The 24904-nt window shown below is 57.0% G+C and overlaps 7 protein-coding genes across 7 annotated transcripts; 3 read left to right on the forward strand and 4 right to left on the reverse strand.

Annotated features, from left to right (window-relative positions):
- Positions 1–270: 270 nt before the first annotated feature.
- F5Z01DRAFT_684060 (uncharacterized protein) lies at positions 271–2216 on the reverse strand (the record flags this gene model as incomplete). The annotated part of the gene is made up of 2 exons (XM_046265903.1): positions 271–1360; positions 1420–2216. The coding sequence occupies 2 exons, from the start codon at positions 2214–2216 to the stop codon at positions 271–273; spliced, it is 1887 nt and encodes a 628-aa protein (XP_046114126.1).
- A 1747-nt stretch (positions 2217–3963) lies between these two features.
- F5Z01DRAFT_695305 (putative cell wall biogenesis protein Mhp1) lies at positions 3964–8281 on the reverse strand. Its single transcript, XM_046266258.1, has 3 exons — positions 7785–8281; positions 5550–7677; positions 3964–5498 (listed from the first exon to the last, which is right to left on the reverse strand). Exons 1-3 carry the CDS (start codon positions 7846–7848, stop codon positions 4121–4123), a joined length of 3570 nt encoding a protein of 1189 aa, XP_046114127.1. The 5' UTR covers positions 7849–8281; the 3' UTR covers positions 3964–4120.
- A 939-nt stretch (positions 8282–9220) lies between these two features.
- F5Z01DRAFT_666859 (60S ribosomal protein L5) lies at positions 9221–10638 on the reverse strand. Its single transcript, XM_046264260.1, has 3 exons — positions 10554–10638; positions 10337–10374; positions 9221–10278 (listed from the first exon to the last, which is right to left on the reverse strand). Exons 1-3 carry the CDS (start codon positions 10554–10556, stop codon positions 9408–9410), a joined length of 912 nt encoding a protein of 303 aa, XP_046114128.1. The 5' UTR covers positions 10557–10638; the 3' UTR covers positions 9221–9407.
- Positions 10639–11370: 732 nt separating this feature from the next.
- F5Z01DRAFT_418112 (formate--tetrahydrofolate ligase-domain-containing protein) lies at positions 11371–14673 on the forward strand. The gene is made up of 4 exons (XM_046259604.1): positions 11371–11456; positions 11512–11714; positions 11764–14291; positions 14343–14673. The coding sequence occupies exons 2-4, from the start codon at positions 11691–11693 to the stop codon at positions 14449–14451; spliced, it is 2661 nt and encodes an 886-aa protein (XP_046114129.1). The 5' UTR covers positions 11371–11456; positions 11512–11690; the 3' UTR covers positions 14452–14673.
- A 221-nt stretch (positions 14674–14894) lies between these two features.
- F5Z01DRAFT_630013 (haloacid dehalogenase-like hydrolase) lies at positions 14895–15809 on the forward strand (the record flags this gene model as incomplete). Its single annotated transcript, XM_046261698.1, has 2 exons — positions 14895–14948; positions 15024–15809. The coding sequence occupies 2 exons, from the start codon at positions 14895–14897 to the stop codon at positions 15807–15809; spliced, it is 840 nt and encodes a 279-aa protein (XP_046114130.1).
- A 329-nt stretch (positions 15810–16138) lies between these two features.
- F5Z01DRAFT_630051 (uncharacterized protein) lies at positions 16139–18946 on the reverse strand (the record flags this gene model as incomplete). Its single annotated transcript, XM_046261700.1, is given in 3 exon segments — positions 16139–17697; positions 17792–17848; positions 17860–18946. The coding sequence occupies 3 exon segments, from the start codon at positions 18944–18946 to the stop codon at positions 16139–16141; spliced, it is 2703 nt and encodes a 900-aa protein (XP_046114131.1).
- Positions 18947–21854: 2908 nt separating this feature from the next.
- F5Z01DRAFT_630002 (uncharacterized protein) lies at positions 21855–24693 on the forward strand (the record flags this gene model as incomplete). Its single annotated transcript, XM_046261697.1, has 3 exons — positions 21855–21924; positions 21984–22127; positions 22187–24693. The coding sequence occupies 3 exons, from the start codon at positions 21855–21857 to the stop codon at positions 24691–24693; spliced, it is 2721 nt and encodes a 906-aa protein (XP_046114132.1).
- Between the last annotated feature and the right edge of the window lie 211 nt (positions 24694–24904).

Here is a 24904-nt window from a genome sequence, read left to right on the forward strand (position 1 = left end):
GTGGAGTTGGGGAGCGCTGGGTTGGTTGGCGGCGGCTGGGTCGGCTGGAAGGTCGATCGATGGAGGATTTGTCGGAGCCTGAAGATGATTCTATTCATACATCCATTCATGCATTCATGTGCGCACGACCACAGACGCCTTCTAGAACAAGGACCCTCCTCCAATGGCGACGGCGGCATTACACACAGCCAAGCATGGAGAATGCAATTCATTAGAGCCAGCTAAATCTAGGTATCAAAAGATCAAGCAGAGTGATTAAACAAGAACACGTCAAGCATACGCCTTGGCTACTGTCAAGGGTTCCACGTCCCGACTCGAGAACGCAGCGTGACCGACCTTGCCCTCGGTCACCACGCCCCACGTCAACGGCAGAGCAGCAATGTCTGCCCCCTCGGCAGCAGAGCGATGACACCGCGAGCTGATGACTGCTGAGCACGAGCCGCCCTTGAGCGACAGCGGGTTCCCGGGTCGACGACCTTCGTCGCTTGCCGGCCCAATGTCCGACCTCCTGAGCGACAGGCCCAGGACCATGACGGCCGTGACAGCCAGGAGGCCAATGAGGACCACCAGCGGCAGGGGGTTGAGACTGATCGAGGGCGTCGAGTCCAAGGCCGCCAGATGGAAGGACTGGCTCAACATGAAGCCCTTGGCCACAAAGAGCAGGAAGAGCACCCACGACAGCGGCCGTGGCAGGGACAGGTAGTACGACGTCGTCTGCGCGCCCAGCGGCTGGCCAGACGAGATGCGCAGGGCGCAAAAGTTGCCCGGGATCGCAAACTGCGAAAACTCCCGGGCGAGGTAGAACACTGTCAGGATGGCATTCGTCGAGAAGTAGAGGGCCGCCAGCAGGAGTTGCGGCAGCGCCAGCACCATGGACTCCCCGAGACGTGGGATCGACAGCGGCAGGGCGTATGTCACCGTCGGCTTGGTGAAGGACCCAAACGCGTTCCTCGGTCCGTCCACGAGAGCCATGCCCAGCATCGCCCCAGCCATGCCTGTGGGCAGAAGCCAGGTCACAAACCACCCTACCCATCGCACCTTGGACGGCACCGCAATCCACCGGTGCGTCTGCGAGAACCAGTACCGCGCCTCGCCGCAGCCCCAGCGCCCAGACGTGATGTCCGCCTTGGTGACGAGGCATGCGCCCTCTGTAGCCTGGTCTGCCTCCGTGATGAAGGAGGCAATGGCGTCGCCGACGGTCACGAGCGGGTTGTTGGACGCCGGTCGGGCGAGTGCTGCCGCCAGCCCCAGGATGAAGACAAGGTTGAGGATGGCCACGGCGCCTAGCAGAGCGCCATTCACCATGAGCTCGCAAGAGGCTCCGTCGTCGTTTCGAGTCGTAAAGAGGATGGAGTTGTAGCTGTGGCCGGGTCAGTCATCGCTCATGGGTTTGTCATGAAAAGGGGCTTCGGTACGCACACAACTTGCGCGCCAACGGCCATGACAATAATCAGGGCCGACAGCAGAGCTCGACCCGCTGAAATAGCTTTCAAGTTCCTCACCGAGGGGATGCCGATATCCAGCGCCTTTTGCTTGCTGTGCGCTGTCGCCACCTCGGTCCGTGTCGGGCTGACCAGCACCTGGCCAACGTAGTTGGCGCACACAATGAAAAAGACAGCAAACACGTTCAGCAGCACGTGTAACCCGATATCAATCGAGCTAACCCGGCTACAGGTCCCCTGCACCATCATCGTAGGCTCCGCCTCCAGCCGCCCCGTGGTGACGGCAACGACGACACACACAATCGCCGCCACGAGGATCGCGAATGCGAGCGACATGTTGAGCACGATGCCACCCCTCCATCCGGACATGAACCTCTTGAGGAAACTCCCCTTCGGCCCGTTGCCCAGCATGTCCTCCAAGTTGGCTCTCGATCCCATGCGCGAATGCGTGGGGAAGAACTCGCCCCCCTGTTGTGAGTGCTGGTTCCTCGTGTGCCCCGTCTCCGCGCCACGAATGCCGCCCTCGCGCTCGTGCTGCTTTCGGGCGAGTGACTCCGGGGTCTCGCCCCTCATGAAATTCACCACATAGTCCGGGATGATGTCGCTCCCCAGGACGCTCGACGCAGGACGAAGGTTGATCCATCCGCTGCTCCTCCTCAGGAAGCTCGTACTGCGCGAGTTTTGTGCAGAGTGCTGTGTGGATTGTTGCGTCGAGTGTTGTGTCGAGTGTTGCGTCGAGTGCTGCGTCGAGTGGCGATGGGAAGAACCAGCCATGGACTGGGCGATAAACGGCCACCCAAATGCCGGTTTGTTAGACGAAGCCGTCGTCACATTCCGAGTCGGGGGCGGGCTTTCCTCGCCCGGGATCTCGGGTATACTCTCAATCGTCGTCGAACCGTTCCTGGGATGCCTGTAGGAGGACGATCCCGCCCTGTGCCTCCCGTTGTTGAACACGCGCATCTTCCCCGTTGCTGGGCCCTAGGCTAGGGCGTTGTCTCTTGTTGTCAGAGTGTAATGAATGTGGCTGTTGTATGAGAATCGAATCGTCAAGCTGCCAGCTCACAGGATCGTCGTGAACGAGCGAGTAAGAATGGCAAGAAACGAAGGAGGGTGTGGACCGACCAAGCAGTACCTGCACGAAAGAAAGAGTGACTGTGAATCGAAAGAAACGAATGAATGACAACGAAGCAACCGCAAATAGCCCAGGCCAGCGTCCGATACGAGGAGGGGAGAGAGAGAGCCTCGCTCTCTGACTGGTGGCCATGGCATGAATATGTATGTACGTACGAGCATGAAGAGCCAGCCAGGTGTGTCGTTTTCGTTGGCCAGGGGTGGACGACTAGGGACGCATGGCGGATGACAGGGGAAGGCCATGCGTTACAGAAATGGCCGTCTCTGCTTTCTGCTGGGGCCCGAGACTCATAGTGAGACTTGGGAGTCTACACCAACAAACATACTGGCGCCCGACGGGCTGGACAGCATCATGACCAAGCACAGTCGCCTGAGAAGAGTGAACTCAGAGTCAGAGCTGGGCTCAGCATCAACTCCCGAGCGACATTGTGCCGCCTCTCACGCAATTCATGAGTTCCAGACTGCTCGACGTTGCCCAGTAAATCGGACATGAGAGGAGGACGAGGAGGACTCGGCAGTGGACGAGAGTCAGTGGTTGCACGAATTCAGCCCACCGACCAGGGTTGTCGTTTCATATCGCGGGTCCGACGCCAAGGTTCATTAACCTTCGGCAGTGTAGCAATTTCCTCTCGCTTGTCCGTCCAACCCACCCTGGCGATGCGATTGGTAACGCTTCTTGTGCAGATGGCTGAAATGGTAGAATCGTGGACCTAAATAAAGGTGATTGACGATCGTGGCGGGTGACGCTGTGCCCGGGTTTGGTTATTCTTATAATTAGTAGTTACGTAGTACCCATTGCTGTACGCCGTAACTTGCTCTGCAATGCGTATCATCCATGCATGCATGCGACATGCTCGGTGCCCCCCACTGGTGCCATTGTTTCAACAGTCTAGTCGCTTACACACCTCTCAGCCTCTGGCCGCCGCCCAGCGCCTGGAAGCCAGGTTGTGAATGCGGGTGCTTCGCAAGTCGCCTTCGGAGATTTCCAAGGATGGCTCGGGAGAGGTGCGGGAGATGCGCGCAGGCTTATTAACCTAGATTGGTGACAGGCGCATGGTCGAGACAATGATGATCTCTAAGCAACATGGAGCATGTGAGGGGAAAGTCACGCTCAACAGAGGCGGGGTGGGAAAGGGAAGATGATGTACAATAAGAGAGGAAAGAGAAAACTCGGGATGGATGCACAGCACCTTCCGTGGCGGCATCGAGACATCGCGTCCCAATACGCAGCATGACTTACCCTAGACTACACGTCCAGGTTCGTCAACCCATATTAGATGTCCATTGCATCAACCACAATTGGCCAGGTTGCATATCAGCACTTAGACACAAAACTGTTGTTTGTTATTTCCATGGGTCTCATGAAGTCTTGACCCAGGCCCAAACGCCGTACATGAAACGTCGTAACGCTCGCCTCAATCCAAAATCCCATGGAAAACGAATGATATATATCCTTACCAACCCTGCGGACGCCAAAACAAAAGCGCCGGCCCAAGGTTGTACACCATGCTTCGCTCCTCTCGGCAGTGGCTCGATGAATCAATGAATCAATCAGCGACAGCGCTCTCGTCCGCCTGCTGCTCCTTGCCCTCGGACGACACACTAATGTTCGCGCGAGCCTTCTTCTGCGACTCCACGAACCGGTCATAGTGCTCGGGGTCAGCCTCCTTCATGCACCGCAGAACCATCTCCCGATCCTCCTTGAACACCCGCGTTGGCCCCTTCTCTTTCACTGCTTCCAGCAGCTCTCCGCCAATATCATCGGCCAGGCCAGTGAGGAGCTGGACATGCTTGGGGTCGGAGCCAATGTCGTCAATGGTGGTTAGGAGATCAACTTGCTCCTTTGTGAAGAACCCTGATCGGAAGCGATGGCCAGCGCGAAGGACGCGACCTTCCTCCTCTGCCAGCAGCTTGGACAACACCGAGCTGGAGCGCGACAGGGCCTTGGCTGGGCGTATCTTCGAATCATCCTCGCCATCCGAGATGGCAGTAGTGTCGTCGCCGGGAGGCGTCGTAGATAGATCTTCCATGCGCACGTGAAGCTGAGGCGGCGGGGTATCTGTGCCAGGCACACCACCCTCCCTCGTGTCGGGGTACTCGTCTTCGAACCGCTTGATGATGCCCTTGAGCGTGTCATCCAGGAACATGAGCTTGCGGAGATTCACCTCGTCTGCCGGGTTGGTCTTAGCCTTGGCAAGCGCGGGCTGAATACGCAGGCGGATCTTGCGGGCTCCGGCCAGGAGATGTTTGGACATGTCTTTGGCTTTCCCGGCGGTTGCCAGTTTTGTGGCGGCATTGTCGCCGTTCGCATCGCGTACAAACTCGCCCGATGGTCGGCGAGAATCGTCACCCCGGTTCTTCAAGCAGCAAGCCAAGGCCTTCACAACGCCGGTACCGCCAATGACGTAGTCTTCATCCGGCGCGGGTTCCTCGTCGGTGTCCATGTTCTCAGAGTCGAGCACATCGTGGCCGACCAGGTGGGCCAAAACGTCTGGATAGCCTGGTGGAGATTTGGGTTTGGCACCATCCTCTGTCTGCGCTTCACCAAGCGCAGCCGCAACAGCTGCGCCAATGTCGGGGTCGTGAATGCGCTCCATGTTGCGCAGACAGTAAGCGACCACTTGCTTCGCCATGGCCTTGACGATCTCGCCTGACCCCTCGCTAGGCACTTCAATGTCAATGCAGATCAGGCTCTTGGAGAGCCTCGCAGCAGCCATCAACGATGCATGGAGTGCGCACGCCTCTTCTTGATCTGCCTCCGACCGTGCGTCTGCAAGCTTCACTAGGTCTGCATTCTCCAAGAGGTTGATGTGGGCCAGGGAGGGCACCTCGGGCAGGATCTCAATGAGTGCAATGGCCTGCTCGGCGTTCATCCCCACGTCCTGTAGATGAATGCGCTTCAAAGGTTTCATCTTGGGAAGATTCCTGCACAAGGGGTTAGTCCACACTTCGCAAGCGAGACGTCGAGAAACTTACTTTCTTAATAACGCCAGAGATCTCTGTTCCGTTTGGCCGGGCGGGAAGAGGTCATGATTGTGTGATAGATCAATAAATCGGAAGTTTTCGAGTTTCGTCAGGACCGGGAGAATCGTGCCAAGCGCGACGTAGTCGAGGTTGCACGCCGAGAGACTGAGTGCCCACAAGGGATCAGTCTCTCTGAGGTGTTCCGCAATCTGACCTATGTGGTCACGCAAGTCGTTGCCGCCGAGATCGAGGCCCACACACTTTCCAGAGGCTAGGAACTTGTTCACGTGGGCGACCCCTTGCGCATCAAGCTGGTTGTTGGCCAGGCCTAGGCGCGAGACACCGCACTTGATCACGCCGTCAATGATCGTGCCCAACTGGTCCATGGCCGGGAGTGTCTCGCCCAGGTTGAGCAGTTCCAAGGTTGATCCGCCAAGGCGATCCGTCAACGCCGTTGCGAAAATCTCGGCAATACCTTGAGGGACAGACACGCCGTTGGGGAGGGCGCCTTTGCTTTGGCAAGCTGCTTGCCGAGGGAATTGGACCCGGGACACGTCGAGGTGCTTGATCGACCGGCAGTGGTACAAGAAGAGAGAAATGTGTTTCCAGCCATCCGGACCAATCTTGTTGTTCTTGATGACCAGGCGCTCAATGACACCACCTTTTCCCTCAGACTCGTGCTTGGCTTTTCTGCGCTTTGGGTCAGGGCGACGGGCTGCTAAGAGCCCCGCCAGTACCATTCTCAAACCCTCGTCGTTCAGGTTACAGTCCTCAAGGATCAGCTCTATCACCGGGACAACCGCCAGATAATCACCCAGGGTTGTAATGTCCACGCTCTGGAGATAATACCCGGTGAGGTCCAGTTTGCCCACCACCCCTGTGGCCTCTGACGAATTGGTAGGATCGAGTAGCTGCTCCGTGACCTTTTTGAGGATCGGAGTCTCCCGTAGCTGGCAGCATCTGCGGTAAATCCGTACGGGATTGATGGTCGGAAAGTGTTGTGTTTTGGGGCTGTGTGAAGTGTCGTTACTGTCGCTGGAGTCGCTGCTGTATCGAATCTCCATAGGAATCGTGCCGTTCGCCTCAGCCAGCTTTCGCTTCTTCTCCTTCCTTGCCTTCCTTTCCTCCTCGCTCTTCTTCTTCTTCTCCTTCTTTTTGGTGTTCTCGGGAGCCCCCTGATCTGTTTTGGGCTCAACTTCAGCAGGCTTGGGAGGCTTGTCGACAGCAGCAGGGGCCTCGCTGGGGATAGGGTTGGGCTCTACAGGCGTCAGAGGCATTTCTCCGTGGGCCTCTTTCTTCTCTTCCATAGCCTTGGGGTTCTTCAGCGCCTCGCCTTCCCCTTTCTCGGTGATCTTCTTCTTGGGTGCCGTGTCCACGGGCGCGCGCTCGTTGACCTCGGGGTCCGCGTACTTTGGCATGGGGGCAATCTCGACATCCACACAGAAAGACACCTTCTTCATCTTGGCATCCTTGAGCTCTGAAATGGTGCATCGCTGCCTGTTCTGGTCCACGTTCAGGACCCGCCGTTCTACCAGGCCGTTTCCCGTCCTGGCGGCATGATGATTGGCGCCTGATGACGAGAGGCGCCTGAACACACCCAGAATCCCGGCCTGGCCAGTCCTTGGAGGAGCCGGCGTGTAGGGTCCATTGCCTGTCGGTCTTTGCGCCGGAGGGAGCACAGCACTTCTGGATTGTCCCACCTGGGGGACCCGAGGTTGGGGCGGCTGGGGCGGCGTGGGCGGCGTACCGACCGCATCTTCCTGCTCGGGGATCTCCTGTGGTGGTCCATTCAGTGCATCGGAAGCCGCGTGGTTCGATGAGAATTTGGCCGAGATGTTGGAGAACCAGGAATTGCGCCGACCTGGGGAGCTGCCCAGGGGACTTGTGCCATTCTTCTCTACAGATCCTGAGCGTGATCGTGACCGCCTGCCTATTGGAAGCGCTTGGCTTGTTGTGGGAGCGGCCGCAGCAGTAGCAGCAGGTGCCGTATAGCTGTTGCCATTTGGGTGGTGGTTGCCAGTCGGTGTCGTTTTGGCTTCGACCGACGTCGGCTTTGAGTTCGGGGCGTTTGTTGCTGCTCGCGGCTGCGCGGGAGTCGGTGTCTTCGCTGGAGGTGATGAAGGCTTCTTATGGAACTTGTCTGTAGCTATCAGAATCGCGACCACAACACTATGGGCATTGGTTGCAAGGCGCCTGGCTTGGAGGACATAGCCGGGGCAGCCGAGGCGACGATGCGAGCGAGCATACCTTTTGGAGAGGCCTGTGTCATCCAACTGACATCAACGCCGTGCACCTGTTCCATACTTGACATGAAGGCGCATGAGAATACAAGGGGCTAAAACAAACGCGAGACAGGAACTTGGTCAAACACCAAGAAAGGAGTGAAAGTAAGTGACCAGACGCTTCGATTTGATATGTAATGCACCGTGGTGGCCGATCGTCAGCAGCGCTGAGAGGAAGTCGCTCAGCGTGGGTCTGGGCCCTGGGGTCCAGTCCGGCCCAGTCGGTCGGACGCTAACAAGCGTTCAGTGAGTGAGGGTTCACTGTTCAGTGCGACAGGGGACCTCTCAGGCCCTAGCGCATCCGCGGTGCGAACGTTGGGCGAGCAGCGGTGAGGAGGAAGCAGTTATGCTCGCAAAGTCAAGATCAATTGTGTAACTCGCACGCCACAATTAGGAGGCTTCTCTGCTTGGCGAGGGGCGTTCGTATTGTGCAACTTCAAGTGGTAGTAGGGCAAGTGATTGATTGAACTGAAGGCGACGGAATGGGACCAATATGAGGGGGCCACTGGACCTCTTCGAGGCAAGAGCCGGCCACAGGCGTAGGCGCGCGCACCTTCGTCATAGCAGATCGGAGGGCACATGCTCAGTCCCACCAGCGTGCACGCAGAAGCCAATCAGCATTGCCTCGTCCGCCCACGACAGTCTGGGGTAAGGCATCCACTGTCGCACCCTGGAACTCAAAATTACCACGCTGAAGAAACACAAAAGTGCTGCCAAACGTCATGTCGGCTGCGACAACGGACTCGGGTGGACGTTCACCTGAGATGTCTCATTATTAGGACTTGTTTGTCTTTGGTGAGGCACCGTTCGCCACCGCTGAGCTAACCATTGAAGAGTGGGCGTCCCACAGCACATGGTATCCATACTGAGACCAGTCTGCGGACACCGGCGGTCCGGCGCAAGAGACGGATACCCTGGGCTTCCTTTTGTTGGTCAAAAACCCTCACTCACCGGGACTGTGGTGACAGGCTCCCCGAGAAAGATGTCACCGCCGCCTGTCATCAACATCCTAGTGCAATCACACCTCCCACAACCATCGGCATGATCATCGACGGAATCCGCAGCTGGTACCATGCGTTCACTGCACATGGAGTGGCGTAAGAAGCACCGCTCACGCAAGTGTGAGCTTCCCAATGGTACCTCAAGTGCTGCAAAAGGCGCGACTCAAAAAATGTAGCTTCTGTGCAAGTGCCGCAACACTCCGTCGTGGTATGAGGACCAGAACAGTATTTTTAGTTCTGGAAGAAGAGTTCCTGGAGCCAGCACCTCTGTGCCCTCCTGACTAACGTCGGGCACCTCTCGGACGCCGCACATGCGGGGCCCCCGGAAGCTTCGCGTGAATCAATTTCGTGGCAGCAAGGTACGACATCAAGCAGTGTGATAATAGACTCCAGGCACTAAGCTTCAAACAACCACATGATATTAGAGAGCGGAAGTTCTGCGTCGCAGGGAGACCAGGCAATTGGACGTGGACTCATGATACTTTTATTCATTGACCATAGGCAGACCATCTGCACAAAACTCCGAAACCAGGCCCAAGCCGTGAAGTAAACCCTTGCGATAGATTGAAGCGGACAACGATAGCACTTTACTCCTCGTCCAGGATCTCCTGGATGCGCTCCTTGATGCCAGCCTCCTTCTCCTCCTTGGTCAGCTTGCGGTCCTTGTGCTTCTTGGAGATCTCCTTCCACTCGTCCTTGGACTTCTTGGGGGCGTCGGACTCGGCCTTCTTCCAGGGGTCCTCGCGGATGGCCTTGTGGGCCTCGGCGTAGAGGTCCTCGAGACCGTCAGCCTCAACGTCGTCGTCGACGTACTGCTGGAACTGGGAGGCGAAGCGCTCCTCGTCGTCGTCGGCGAGGGTCTCCATGTACTCGGCCACGTGGCCACCGAAGATGTAGCGGCGGAGGGTGTCGGCGTCGAGCTCCTTGGACTCCATGTCGTAGCCGGGGAAACGCTTGTCGGAGTGGGGGATGAGGATACCACCGTCCGAGGCACCCTTCATGGCACCGAAGACACGGGCACCAGTGGAGGTGCGGGCAAGACCGACATCGAGGAAGGCCTTGAAGGGGCGGCGCTCCTCGCCATCCTCACCCTCGGCGGCCTCGGTGAGGGTGAACTCACCGTCGGCCTCCTCGACACCAGTGAACTGCTTGTCGAGGCCGAGCTTGCTGAGGACACGGCGGGCCAGGAGGAGACCAGTGGCGTAGGCGGCAGCCCAGTTGGTGAGACCGTGCTCGATGCCGTAGGCCTTGAGCTCGTGGCCGTAGGCGGCAGCGAAGACCTTGTCACCGGAGATCTCAGAGGTCACAATCTGGGTGATGATGTCCTTGTTGGTGAAGCGGACGACCATGCGGTACTTGGGCGCATTGTACTTGTTCTTGGCCTGGGTGATGAGGCGCTTGCGGGCGTAGTAGTCGGTCTTGCCTTGCTGGCGACGCTTGTACTTGGTTTGGTAGCGGCTGGCAGCAGGTCAGCATGGGACCGTTGATCCCCAAGTAGTAGTGATAGAGCACTCACCTGTAGTACGCGCTGTTCTTGACCAACTTGTGGAAAGGCTGTCAAGACCATCGAGTCAGCAATTTGCGCTTCAGAGTGCTCGTCCTCCCTTCCGAAGCAACTTGCGTGGACTCTCCCGAGCAGAGAAAGAGACGGACATTTCTGTCCTTTGCAAAACAATGGCACCACTACTCCTCAAAGGAGGCAGTGGCCCAGGATAGGCCTGTTTTCAACTTACCATCTTGACGGTTGTTGCGCGTTGCGGCTTGTTGTCCTGATGATCAAGGGAATGGCTCGTCAAAGTGCAAAGGCCAGGAGGAGAGAGAGGGCGTAAATTTTGGTGGGGGATTTTTCAATTCGCAGCCCTAACGACGTTGCGCTGCGTGCGGCCCCACTCCCGCGAGTTCTGTGCAGTGGTGAAGTTGCACCGGCTCTGTGGTCGGGGACGAGTCACATGACAGATCCTCGACCAGGTGTGGCTCAGGCAAGGCTGCGCCACAGTAAGCTGCTATCTTATCAGCCTGGCGTATGGTCTCGCAGTCGCGGCGCGAACTGCTCGTATGAAGTTGAGCCATTCCTGCCGGCGCGATCACTGGACATTCGCTTGCATCTGTGCGAGTCTGGCTGCTTTAGACATAAGCAGTGTCGCTCTGTATACTGGGGCAAGGCATGCTCCCCAGAGGCTGCGGCAGTGGCATCTCGGGCCCCTATCCGGCATCCTTATCTGTATCTGCTGCCAGCGTACGGACACAGACTCGCCTGCCTTTGTCGCTCAGGCTCAGACTACTGACATTACGGGCCACTTCCACTTGCAACGCCGACCGCCGATATATCCCCGGTGGCCCCAACAGTCGGATAGCAAGCGCAACCTCGACTGCTAGCATCACTCACCCATCACCCTCGTCACCTTGCCCTGCAGCGAAGCTGAGGAGGAGTAGCAGCAACGTCAACAACCGTCTTTTCTCATCACAGCTTTCTGCAGCGTCCTACCGACGGCTATTTACCACCTCAGCAGCCATGGGTGCCACAAAGCTCGATGGCACGGCCATCGCCAAGAGCATCCGTGAGCGCTTGGGCCGGGAGATTGCCGAGAAGCAGAAGCTCAATTCGCGCTACAAGCCTTCTCTGAAGATTATCCAGGGCATGTGCAGCTCAATGCAAACAGTATTTGTAGTTCTTGGCTAACTTTGCAATAGTTGGCGACCGCTCGGATTCGAGTACGTGTGCTTCTTTCTTTCTTTCTTCTCTTGATACCCCGCCCCCGCCTAGGAGATGTGAAGGAAGACGCATGGCCGCCCAGCCATCGCGCTACCCACTGCTATAGCCATATGCACGAGCAATTGACTGACAGATTCATCTAGCTACGTATGTTCGAATGAAGCTGAAGGCTGCGGCAGAGGTGGGTGCGACATGTTGGCGGTTATAGACGTTAGGCTAATAGTGAGCAGGCGGCCATTGAGTGTGAACACATTTGCCTCTCCGAGTCTGTCACTGAGCCAGAGTTGCTGGACAAGCTTCGGCAATTGAACAACAACCCCGAGGTGCACGGCATTCTCGTGCAACTCCCGCTACCCAGCCATCTCTCCGAGTACAACATCACCTCAGCCGTCGCTGACGAGAAGGATGTCGATGGTTTCGGGACGCGGAATATTGGTGAGCTCGCCAAGAAGGGCGGTCATCCCCTATTCACACCCTGCACACCCAAGGGTGTCATGTATCTGCTCCAAGAGGCCGGAGTTTCTCTCACAGGGAAATCGGCTGTCGTCATTGGGCGCAGTGACATTGTCGGGAACCCCGTGAGCTACCTGCTCCGGAATGCCGATGCTACAGTTACCGTGTGCCACTCCAAGACGAGAAACCTCGAGGAACTGGTCAGGACTGCAGACGTGGTGGTGGCTGCCATGGGACAGCCCCGGTTTGTCAAGGGCGATTGGATCAAGGAGGGCGCGGTCGTGATTGATGTCGGTACCAACTTCATTTCCGACGACACCAAGAAGTCGGGATACCGCCTGGTGGGCGACGTCGACTACGACTCGGCCGCCGAGAGGGCCTCTGCCATCACTCCTGTTCCGGGTGGTGTCGGCCCCATGACAGTGGCCATGCTCATGCAAAACGTCGTGGACGCCACGACTGTCTACTTTGAGAGGCAGAAGCTCCGGAAAACCATCCCTCTCCCTCTCCACCTCCAGGACCCTGTCCCCTCGGATATCGCAATCTCGCGGGCGCAGCAGCCCAAGCAGATCACCCAGATCGCCGCCGAGGTGGGCATCTCGCCTCATGAGCTGGAGCCTTACGGCGCCTATAAGGCCAAGGTCGACCTGGATCTTCTGCAGCGTCTGAATCACCGCCGCAACGGCCGCTACGTTGTGGTCACGGGCATCACTCCCACGCCCCTGGGCGAGGGCAAGTCGACCACAACCATGGGTCTGGCGCAGGCTCTCGGTGCTCACGTCGGGCGCCTGACCTTTGCCAACGTGCGCCAGCCTAGCCAGGGTCCGACGTTCGGTATCAAGGGCGGTGCTGCTGGCGGTGGCTACAGCCAAGTCATCCCCATGGACGAGTTCAACCTGCACCTGACTGGTGACATTCACGCCATCACCGCAGCCAACAACTTGCTAGCTGCCGCCATTGAGACGCGCATCTTCCACGAGAACACGCAGAAGGACGGACCCCTCTACCGCCGTCTCGTGCCCGCCAAGAACGGCGTCAGGAAGTTTGCGCCGGTCATGTTCCGCCGCTTGCAGAAGCTCGGCATCACCAAGACCAACCCCGACGAGCTGACAGAGGACGAGATCCACCGTTTCGCTCGGTTGGACATTGACCCAGAGACAATCACATGGAGACGCGTGCTCGACGTCAACGACCGCCATCTCCGTGGCATCACCGTCGGCACTGCGCCCACCGAGAAGGGCCAGACCCGCGAGACCGGCTTCGACATCTCGGTCGCCAGCGAGTGTATGGCGATCCTCGCCCTCAGCACCAGCCTAGCGGACATGCGGGAGCGTCTTGGCCGCATGGTCATCGGCTCGTCGAGGAGCGGCGACCCCGTCACATGCGACGACATTGGCGCTGGCGGCGCCCTGACTGCACTCATGAAGGATGCCATCAAGCCCAACCTCATGCAGACACTGGAAGGTACGCCTGTGTTTGTTCACGCCGGACCCTTTGCGAACATTAGCATCGGTCAGAGCTCCATCTTGGCCGACAAGCTGGCTCTCAAGCTGGCTGGCACGGAAGCCGACGAGGACCATAGCGAGAGGGCTGGCTTCGTCGTGACGGAGGCTGGTTTTGATTTCACCATGGGCGGCGAGCGCTTCTTCAACATCAAGTGCCGCACGTCTGGCCTCGAACCGGACGTCGTGGTGGTGGTGGCGACCGTCCGGGCGCTCAAGGTCCACGGTGGAGGCCCGCCCATTGCGCCGGGCGCCGCTCTCGACCCGGTCTACAAGCAGGAGAATGTCGACATCCTCCGCGCGGGCTGCGTCAACCTGAAGAAGCACATTGAGAACGCCAAGTCGTTCGGCATCCCCGTCGTCGTGGCCATCAACAAGATGAACACGGACACCGACGCCGAGGTCGCCGTCATCCGCGAGGAGGCCATCGCCGCCGGCGCCGAGGACGCCATCCTCTCCAGCCACTGGGCGGAGGGCGGCAAGGGCGCCGTGGACCTCGCCAAGGGCGTCATCGCGGCGAGCGAGAAGCCCAAGGAGATGACGCTGACGTACACCCTCGAGGGGTCAATCCAGGACCGCATCGAGGCCATCGGGCGCAAGATGTACGGTGCGGAAAAGGTCGAGTTCAGCGAGCTGGCGCAGAAGAAGGTCGACATGTACACCAAGCAGGGGTACGGGAACCTCCCCATCTGCGTGGCCAAGACGCAGTACTCGCTGTCGCACGACCCGGATCTCAAGGGCGCGCCCACGGGCTTCACGGTGCCAATCCGCGACGTGAGGATGGCTGCTGGCGCAGGTTACTTGTATGTTCCATGTCTGTCTGTTTCAGTGTTGTCTGGTGCTAATGAGAATAGGTATGCCCTTGCGGCGGACATTCAGACCATTCCTGGTCTGCCCACGGCGCCTGGGTACCTCAACGTCGACGTCGACCCCGAGACTGGCGAGATTGACGGTCTCTTCTAAGTGTACAAACAACATGCATTGGAGGATATTGGATGATGGTTATAACTCAAACGTGCCACGATATAGGATTGGAATGGAATGGGAAGACGGGTCGGTGCATGCATTGTCGAATTCAACACAGCGAAGGTACATGTCATTTTCTGGGGATGTGATACATGAGTATCTAGATGGTCCATCAGCTATAGAAATTCAATGTCTCGTCAATTACTCAAACTGCGCCCATCATTCTATGGTTCAAAGCGGATTAGGCACTGGTGTTTGTGTCTGCCACGGCGAGCCGAGGTTGTTTGGTGGATTGCCGACGGGACGTGGGGGATCGACCGCCAACACATTCACAGCGCTCACTTACCTCCAGTCCTCACTTGCACTCAGGACAGACGTTCACTAGTTACACTCATTTGAAGACCTATATATACAATTAAGGCAATCAGCCATCGTCCATCATGGCCACGCAACGGCAGCCCAAGGTCCTGCTCTTCGACATAGGCGGCGTCTGCGTATGGCCCATCTCACTCCCATCCATCCATCACATTGCCCACCTCATGTGCCAGCCAAACTAACTCTCCCCCCAGGTCGTCTCGCCTTTCCAAGCCATCTTGGATTACGAGCTGTCACTGGGCATCCCACCCGGCTGGGTCAACTACTCCATCTCCCAGACCAAACCCCATGGCTTCTGGCACCGTCTCGAGCGCGGCGCCATACCCATGGACCAGGCCTTCTTTGCCGGCTTCAACGCAGATCTGCACCACCAGGGCCGCTGGCACGCCTTCTACACCCGCGAGGCGGCCAAGAAGAAGAACGGCCACCAGCTGTCGAGTAGTGACGTGCCGCCCGTGCCGCGCATGGACGGCGAGTGGCTCTTCAACGAGATGATGACGGCGAGCAACCACCCGGATCCGTGGATGTTCCCAGCCCTGCAGAAGCTCCAGGAGAGCGGGCGGTACATCCTCGCCGCGCTCAGCAACACGGTCATCTTCCCCGTCGGTCACCCCCTGCACGCTGAACCTCCCTTTGACGACCCTGTGCGGAGGATCTTTGACGTGTTCGTGTCGTCCGCTCACGTAGGCATGCGCAAGCCAGACCCGAAAATCTACCAGTACGCCCTGGAGCAGGTGGACAAGTATGCGAAGGACCATGGCAAGGGATCAGTGGGACCGGGTGACATTGTCTTTTTAGACGACATTGGCGAGAACCTCAAGGAGGCGAAACGTCAAGGGTTCCAGACTATCAAGGTACCGCTGGGCAGGACATACGAGGCAGTGGAAGCGTTGGAACGGATCACGGGCCTGCAGCTGGACGGTGGTCACCCAAAGATCGCCATTGAGCCGAGATATCCAGCGCCAAAGGCTAAGATGTAATAAAATTGCAAAAGCACAAGGAGGCCATGTTGGTCTACACCTTGTCGCAAAGCCGACAGGAGTACAGACAGATAAATGTCCACCAAACGCCGAGCTGTGCTAGCTACTGTTATGCTACCGGTAAGAGAGAGAGACAGCGACCGCCCTCGTCGTCTCGATCAACTGAAAAACAAACGCCAGCTAGAGGGTTAAATGGTATCATGAATCGCAAGCCCTCCATAGTCCAAAGCGCCAATACACACAATGTAAATCTCGTATCCGCCACCAATCGTCGGTAGCCATGTCACCCACCACTGTCCCTGTCAACGTCGGAGCAAGGCTCAAGCACGTCAACCATCATCCAGAATTTCAATCACTGTGGACTTGTTGACTTGCCTCGCTGCGGCGAAAGACGTTTGTTCTCCATCGTCCGTGTCCAGGTCATCGGGCTCATCAACAGCAGTCCACGCGCCATCTGCGGCAACCTGGATAGACTTGACCATCGGACGACCAGCCTCCACGAGGCTGTCCCGGACGCCTTTCAAGAAGAGGTCGACGACCAACGTTGACGGTCGCGCGTCTGCGCCGCAAATGGGGCATTTCCACTCATCGACAGCCGAGGGTTCCTCTGCGGACGTCCTCCCCGCCGTCTTCTTCCCGCTCCTCGTGTTGAGCCAGTGGGTAAGATCGAAGCATTCCAGGTGCTTGCAGGCTTTCCCCCGCACTGGCACGGTGAATTGCAATGAGCTAAAGGGGTCTGCCAAGGAGACGGTAAGGTCATTCGAGGCAAAAGCCACTTCTTCATCATCGTGAGCTGCCTGGAGCCGCTGCGCGATAGCATCCTTTGTCTGCTCCGCATCGATGGTGTGCCTGGTGGTAATAGATTGCACGAGGTCATCGTGCTGTCGTGTAACCACGCATTCCACGGCAAAGAAGAAGTGCAGCCCTCCAGCCACATTCTTCTTGTTCTTGGGCACGCTTATTTTGACCTTGTTCCGACCCTCGATAAGAAAGTCGCTCAGCTCAGCAGGCAAGTCGCGTTTGAAGTGCTGCTTCCGACCGAGTTGGATCGGTTGGTCGTTGATCTGAACATAACACTCTGCAGGCCACGAATTTGGCAGAACGGCCCAATCCGACATGCAGACCTTGTCAGAGTCCGGCCCCGACTGCGTCAAGCAGCGCAGCCGCCAACGATACGTGCCGTGCGAGAAAAGCCGTACTGGGAGACCAGAGTGGTCCACTGCTTTTGTGGGCAATGCCGCCAGCTGAGCAGCAGAGACGTCAAACTCGAGTGCCTTGACTCTTGTGGCAGCGCCCACCAGCACTGGCGCCACTGCAAAACCTTCAATGTACTGGTAGTGCCTGCCAGCGGAACCATTCGTAGGCTTCCGTGACGGGCTGCGGAGTTGTGGCAGATGCGCAGCCATCTGCACGGTTTCCCAAGTATTCGGCCCCGTCACAGGATACCTATGCGGGGGAATGACCCTTACGGTTCGTCGAGGCCCAGGCACGGTGCGCTGTTGGACGGTAGGCGTTGATATCGGACTTGGTACCGTTGGAAGCTGTTGTTGCGCAGCCGCAGCATTCGATGGCGGAACGAACGCAGGACCTACCTGCGTCGAAGTTCGAGCGGCGGCAGCAGACCCATCAGGCGCAACATGGTCCTGCCTTGCCGAGTTTCCCAGCCCTATGGGTTCCAGGGCGGCGTTGCTTCTCGTAGAGGACCCTCCAATGCCAGTAGGCCTGGCTATATCAGTGACAGCGGCCATCGTCGGTGTATTCGTGGTCATCGGCGACCGCAGGCTCGGAGAAGACGCTTCGTGCAAGGAGGGACTATGGATGGGTTGAGATTGAGGTTGAGGTTGCTCAGGTCCATTGTACATCATTGCAGCACCAGGAACATGATGCCCTCGCGGACGAGGCACATCCCGTTGCTGCCATGTTTGTTGGGCTCTTTGAACCTGAGGCTGGGATTGAGACGGTATAAAATGGTCTAGCCGGACGTGGGCCACCTGATGGTTTAACTGGTGGGTGTACTGAGCGTGAGCTGGATGGATTTGCTGATGCGGACTGTGCTGGGCGCAATTCTGGCACTGGTGGGTTTGGTGTGGCGCGTTCTGGACATGATGTAAGCGGTTCGGTTGACCATGAGTGACATGATGGTGTTGGGGCGCTCCAATCCCGCGTTGACCCTGTCCCTCCAACTGCCTTTGCATCTGCCAGGGTTCAAATCCTTGCTGGGCTGAAGTCGGCTGAGCTGGGTTCGGGAGTTGAGCCCATTGGCCTGGAGGCTGCGGGTTTTGGGGCCAAGGCGCGGGCTGCTGTTGTGCGTGAACCTGCTGTTGCACGTTGTTTCGATGCGGCCAGTGTGGTTGATGTCCAGAGGGTAAGGGCTGCTGCTGTGGAGCGTGAGGCACGGCGTATGATTGTACCTGCTGAGGTGTCGCGGCTTGGCCGACTCTGTAGGCTTGGATCAGCTTCTTGTATCGAGATTCATTAAGGCCCCGGAGACCCGCAAGTTGTTTCTGATTGCCAATGCCTGAAAGTGCTGCCTGCTCAGCGTAATCTTCCATTTGCCAATGTTCGTTCAGGTCCGTAGCGTAATCATCTGGAACAAACCCCCGTCTGGTAAACAAGTAGAACATTTGTCGTAGCAACGGTGATCGACACTGGAACTGGTGTGTCATAATGTAAGATGTCGCAGGTATTTCTTTCTGGCGAAATCGATGCACATATTGCTCCCACTTCGTTGCAAGGTTCGAGAGAAACCTTGCTATCAGAGACATTTGGTCGGGTGCCATTCGTGCCGACGACATTGCTACCGAGGTTTCTGGAAAAGTAGCGAACCAAATCCGGTGCCTGTCGCCCGCATTGCCAGTGTAATCAAGCAGCGAGGACAATATGGAAAAGGCACAATGTATGTCAGGTGGCTCTATTGGAGCACGAGCAAGAGCCATACAGGCCTGGTTCCTGTCAATCAACCAAACATGGAGCAGTTGATGGACGAGTACGTAGAACTCATCAGAGTTAAGACAAGCCTCCCGCAGTCCTTTGAGCGCAACCTGCAGCACTCTATTCGTCTCGATTTGATTGCCCAAAGCGCGGATCTTGGCTTCGACACGTGGTACGTAACTCTGAATGCCCGACTGCTGTTGCATTGTCTCGGCATTTGAGGGAGTAGCAGACGTATTCCGCGGCCTTTTCGATGGCTGAGTAGATTCGTGCTCGGCGTCTCTCGACCTCTTTTCTTTGTCGGGGCCGTGGCCATGTTCACGAGATTGGGGACGCGCCGGAGACATTGCTGGCGGCCCTGTGAAAGTGACTACATCCTGCAAAGTAGGTGTCCGAGCTGAGACCCTGATCGGGGGTGCTGGTGCGGCCGCTTGAGAGGTCGCTTGGTTGGGTGTGGACGACAACCCGCTTTCCGTTATAGGTGCGAAGGCGGCAGTGTGGTATTGAATGCTTGTTCGCGCAGTCGGGTTTAGAGAGTCCGGTTGTGCGCCGGGGCTCGCTCGGTGTGTGTTTGCAGGGGGGCTCGACTCGTTGGTGAGAGCTGGCGATGGCAGAATGGAAGCTTCGCTGCTACAAACGGTCAGCATCCTAGGCAACGAGATGGTCGTATTTTGCGTTTTGGCATACTCGAAACTGCTCGATCCCTTCTGGACAGCCTGTGCTTGGTGTGTAGGGACTTGTGCTGAATAGTCCGACCTTGTTAGCTGAGGCGCTCCTGGATCATCGGTCTGCTGAAGTGCCTGGGTACTATTGGAGGTGTCTGAGGGAACTTGGACCAGTAGATGGTCCGATTGCGTTGGCCGAGACGCTCTAGAACCGTCGTTCTTTTGAAGTGTCTGATTACTGAGAACGGCGCCATCAGAACTAACTGGACGGCCTTGGGCGCCTGGTGACTGCACTGCTCGCGTCGTGGACCTCGCATCCCCAGCATTCACCGACAGCCCATTTTGCATCCACGGCCTAGCGCGACCCCCTAGGAAGGCAGTGGCTGTTTGATTTGTAGCCTTGACGTTGTTTTGCGTTGCGTGTACGGTATCTCTGCGCGTTTTCGAGGACGACATTGAGGCAGGGAATTCCCACTGGACTGACTGGTGGCGTCCGGCAGGAGATGGCAAAGGATGTCGTTGTCTAACTTAGTTCGTCCGAGTTTTTCTCCCCTTGACTCCGACCTGACATGTTTTCGAAATTGGCAATCATCGAATTCGACAAGCTTCGCACACTGCGGCTTCGGCCAAAGGTAGAGAGGGCGCGTCCCGGTGTTTGATCTCTTCGACGGGCCGACACGGCTTCTCTGTGTTTGCTGCGAGAATGGCTCGTGGTATGGGAAGAGCTCGGTTACGGGCGTTGGTCGCGGCGGGGGGTGTGGGCTACTCGTTTGTATCGACGTTCTGCAGGTGCCCTCTCATGGTCTGAGATGCTGAGATGAAGCTGATCGGCGCCTGAGCCTGGTGAACTTAAAAGTGTCGAAGTGGATCGCAGGGGAAGGAAAGAGTGAAACTGAGGTGACGGAAAGAGCGCGCGTGCACTTATCGATACCAGGTATCCGTAGTCGACCGGTTCCTGCTCCAGTCGTCAACGCGCCTGCCTTTCTGCACAAAGAATGCTACAGTGCGATGTTACAGTGCAAGGATAGCAGGGACAAGGAACCTGCTATTTCATACAGGTACATGTCTTCCTTAATTCCTCCTCGAATTTATTAAGGAGAGTCTAGTAAGTCATGTCTGGGCTCATATCAGAGGTTACAAGGCCACCTGTGTTGTTGGCGGAACACATCGTGCTACGTATGTACTCGATTGTATAGTGCATGCACGTGCATACTAATTACTTTGCACAAGGTAACAAAAGTGGTGTGTTTGTGTTCTTCAGACTTCAACAACTGGCGGCGAGACCAGGCAGGCCACCAAAGTCCTTCCTGCCCCTACTATCCACATCTTATTAATAAGTCCAGTCACTTGTAAGTGGTAAAGATTCACGGAGGCGCACCTGTCTGCTGCGCTGCTAAGAGATTGCTTGACCTATATTTAAGTACTATGCTGATGTCAGCCGAGAAACAAAGCAGCCTTGCTACAATCATCCGTCTACGTACATTGCGGATGATTTGCTCATAGCCCATGACTCCATGTAATAGGTTCAAAAACAGTCCTCTCGTGGCCTTCAAAGTCTGTGCACTGATAGTGCGCGCCCGCCTATTGGATTTAATACTTGGTACTCACCTAAAAACATTCGCAGTCGATGAACTTCTGCTTGCGTTGTGTGCTTCAGGTCATGGTTTAGGGTAGCTAAATACTGCTAGCGAATGACCGGAACCAATCGCACTGCTGGGCTCTCAACTTTGCATCCGTACAACGTCCACCGCTGAATCCGTTCACGTCGATTTTTCTGGTCCGACGTCCGTGTTTGTTGTCTCGAGCGGGCTCTGCAATCCCTCCTCGCCCCTTTCCTGTCTGCTAGTCGCCTGATAGTTGTTTGGGTGATGCAGTGTCAGTACTTTAACGCACCACTAAGCTGAGGCGGCCCACCTTTAGTCGAGAAGAAAGGTACCGCCTACGCTAGCAAAGTAAGGTACTCCTAGTAATCTTCGTCAGACTTGGGCGCTAGAGGTACCTATCTTACTACCTAATGCTCCTCAGATAAGTAAGTACCTTACCTACCTGGTATTGATGGTCTGCCTGCCTGCCTGTACTCATTCGCTGGCAATCCCCAATCGCGCGTCGCTCACACTCCACCATTCACCAACAACCTCTTCATCCGGCAGTCCTCCATACTCTTCATGCCGACAGACTGCTCGTCTTATTAGATAGCAGCTATTGGACATTGTCCAGAAAGTCCATGGCGTTATCTAGTCATCGCTCCACCCTGCGCTCTGCCTGACGAGAAGATCACAGTTCCTAATAACTAGGTCACCACCCCACCTGGCCACCCTCCTGTCTCACCAACGACCGATTCGTTCGTTCTCTTGCCGGCCAGCGCGCGGCGTTCTAGGACGACAGCTCCACGCCGAAGACTGCATTTGACACCTCGCGACGATCAACATCGATCCCGACTATCGCGACCATGCCATCGCCGCCGGCGCCCGCGCATTCAGCGCCACGTCCTCAGGTGGGCGACTTGCTCCTGGTCATCCGTAAGCCCCTTGAATCCGCAGTTGCACTCTCTACGGCCGCGCTAATGTCTACATGGCAGATGACTTCGAGGCCAGAGGCTCCGATGAGCTTAGCCTGTCCAAGGGTGATCGAGTCGAGTTGGTGGAGCGCGATGACGAGTTTGGGGATGGATGGTTCATGGGCAGACATCTCGCGAACGGCAACACTGGCCTGTTCCCTGAATGTGAGTCCTCAATGCGCATGCCTTCGTCTCGTCCGATCCGGCTGACCAGCCACTTCCAGTGTACACACGCCCCGCGCAGCCTGCTTTGGCAGCTTCCTCGGCCGCCCCATCGCCTCTACTTCCTCTCGCAGAGGACCCGTCCGAGAAGCCCACTGCAATGGTGGACGATCGCTCGCAACCACCCAAGTCCCCGTCTACCGGACAAGGCGCATCGCCCTTGACCCTTCCACTAATGTCAAATCGACCCGAAGCGAGCGAAACCACAAAGTCCATCGATCTACTCGACAAGGCCGACGCTCCGCAAGATAGCCAAGTCCTGAACGAAACACTCAACGTCATCAACGAGCACATCACCAATTTGAGATCTCCTGGGAGTAGCAATGCCCTTCGGACCCCCGGCATGGATTCGGGGAGTGAATACAGCGCTTCGATTCACCACCGGATGTCATACATCCACGGGGAAGAGACGGACGAGGAAGAACATGATACGCACACGCGCGCTGAAGTAGTGGCCTGGTCACCCGATGATGTTGCCGAATTCCTGTTTACTTCCGGCGTGGAGAAACAACATTGTGAGGTGTTCCGGGATCAAGAGATATCGGGCGAGGTACTTCTCGGTATGGATCAAAGCTCACTTTTCATCAAAGACTTTGACCTTGGCTCCGTTGGGCGCCGCTTGAAGACATGGCACCGGATCAAAGAGCTGCAAGATGAAGTAGGGGACGAGGGCACCCATACTCGACGCACAACGCAGACGTATGGAAGTGATATTGGGTCTGAGGATGCGGGGCGGACCCGTGTCAGGACGAGCACTCTCAACTCAGTATCGAACGCAAACCGTCGACTATCTTCCAATAATGCACCTCCGATGCTGACACCGATCTCGAGCAACGGAAACCCCGATAGTCCGACACGCATAGGGCATGTCAAGCGGCCGTCAGCGGCATCTATCAGGGATATGCACCACTCTCGCCGCCATTCATCCACAGACTATCAGGCAAACGCACCGAGACTCAGCGTCAACGGAACCTTCCCCGGCGCGGAAGGCTCACACAAGAAACAGCCCTCTTTCGACCGGAATTGGACACTTGGGGCGGCTGGCTCAAGGCCACTCTCCCAAACGGGCATGCGAAGTGTTGGTGGTCCCAACGATGGTAAACTGCAGGACTCAGCTGTAGACCTGGATCGCGGCTACTTCTCGGGTACCGAAGTTGAGGAGCGACCACGCAACTTTCTACGAAAACGCGATAGCCTTGCACACTCACGCAACTCAAGCTACGCGGAAGAGCAGCGTATCCGCAGTGCCACCGCTCACACACGCCATTCGCGGTTCGGGAGTGATTCGTACCGAGACAGCGCGCCTCAGACTGCGGCCCAAAAGTATTATGGCACCCAAGCGGGTCCCCACCGAAGGACAGCCTCGACCAACACAACCGAGTCGCTGCGGCCGCTTCCTCCAGCCAAGGACACTCAGTCTCCCGCTGTTACCAGGTTGGAGTCGACAAGAGGATCCCGAGGACCGATACCCCCGGCCAAGGATGGCGACTGGCTGTCATCCCTGGCACAGAAGCCAAAATCGAAATCCGGGGGCTTTGGCATCCGTGCCATCTCTGACAACCTAGGCCTTGACCGGTCGAAAAACAGCACCTCTGGTGATTCTAAAGACCAGTCATTGCCATCGCCAGCTATGACAGGGTCGAGTACGCCTTCCGGTGGCCCCAGTTTTGACCTGGAGTCGCCTAACACCACCCAAAGCCCCAGTACAGGCGGTGCACCCGTGAGCCGCAACAAGGGCAAGAAAGGCAAGAAGGAGACGAGCGCCTACACAAGGGGCCTGCTCAATATCACGCCCAAGGAAGCTATGCAAGATGCCGATTTTAGTGGGTGGATGCGGAAGAAGAGTTCCAATCTGATGACCACCTGGAAGCCGCGCTTTTTCGTACTGAAAGGACGACGTCTGTCATACTTCTATTCCGAGGAGGATGATTCGGAGAAAGGCCTCATCGACATTTCGTTCCACAGAGTTCTGCCAGCCGACAATGAGAAGCTGACGGGGTTGCACGCATCCATTACCGGTGCAGTTGGCGGCCAGAACAGCAGGGATAAGGAGGGACTCGAGAAAGGCGACGACTCCATGTTCATCTTCAAGCTTATGCCACCGAGGGCTGGGTTATCAAGAGGAGTCCACTTCACAAAGCCAACCGTCCATTACTTTGCTGTGCCCAATCTCAAACAGGGCCGGCTGTGGATGGCCGCCCTGATGAAGGCTACGATTGATCGGGACGACTCGCAACCCATTACGACGACGTACCAACAGAAAACCATTTCGCTCACCAAGGCGAAGCAAATGCGCTCTCGACCTCCGGCGCTCATGAACCTGGACGAAGCGGCTGAAGAAGACCAGAGTGCACCGGCGTCAACCACGGCAGCGACAATGGCCTCGAAGCAAGACTCTCACGGATTGGGCTCATTGGGCGGAGCGTTTTCCGCCACGCCAAAACTTACTCTTGGAGATGGTGGTCAGAACGGCGATGGTGCGGCAGTTCCTTCACTCCAAAGTACATAGGCCATGCTTTGGCGTTGGAAAGTGTGACGCCGGACTCTCCAGGACCACCAAACATTACGAAGGGGCTGGGCGAGACACCCCCGCCGCAAGGAGTTATTTTCCTTTGTGGCATTGAGCTTCACGACCCAAGCGACATGTATGACACGATTCGAGCAACCCATGAAACAACCTCTCTTGTTCCCTACAATACCACCTACTATCCATCATGTAT

Source organism: Emericellopsis atlantica, assembly GCF_019669845.1.
Source record: "Emericellopsis atlantica unplaced genomic scaffold F5Z01scaffold_40, whole genome shotgun sequence".
Lineage (NCBI taxonomy): Eukaryota > Fungi > Ascomycota > Sordariomycetes > Hypocreales > Bionectriaceae > Emericellopsis > Emericellopsis atlantica.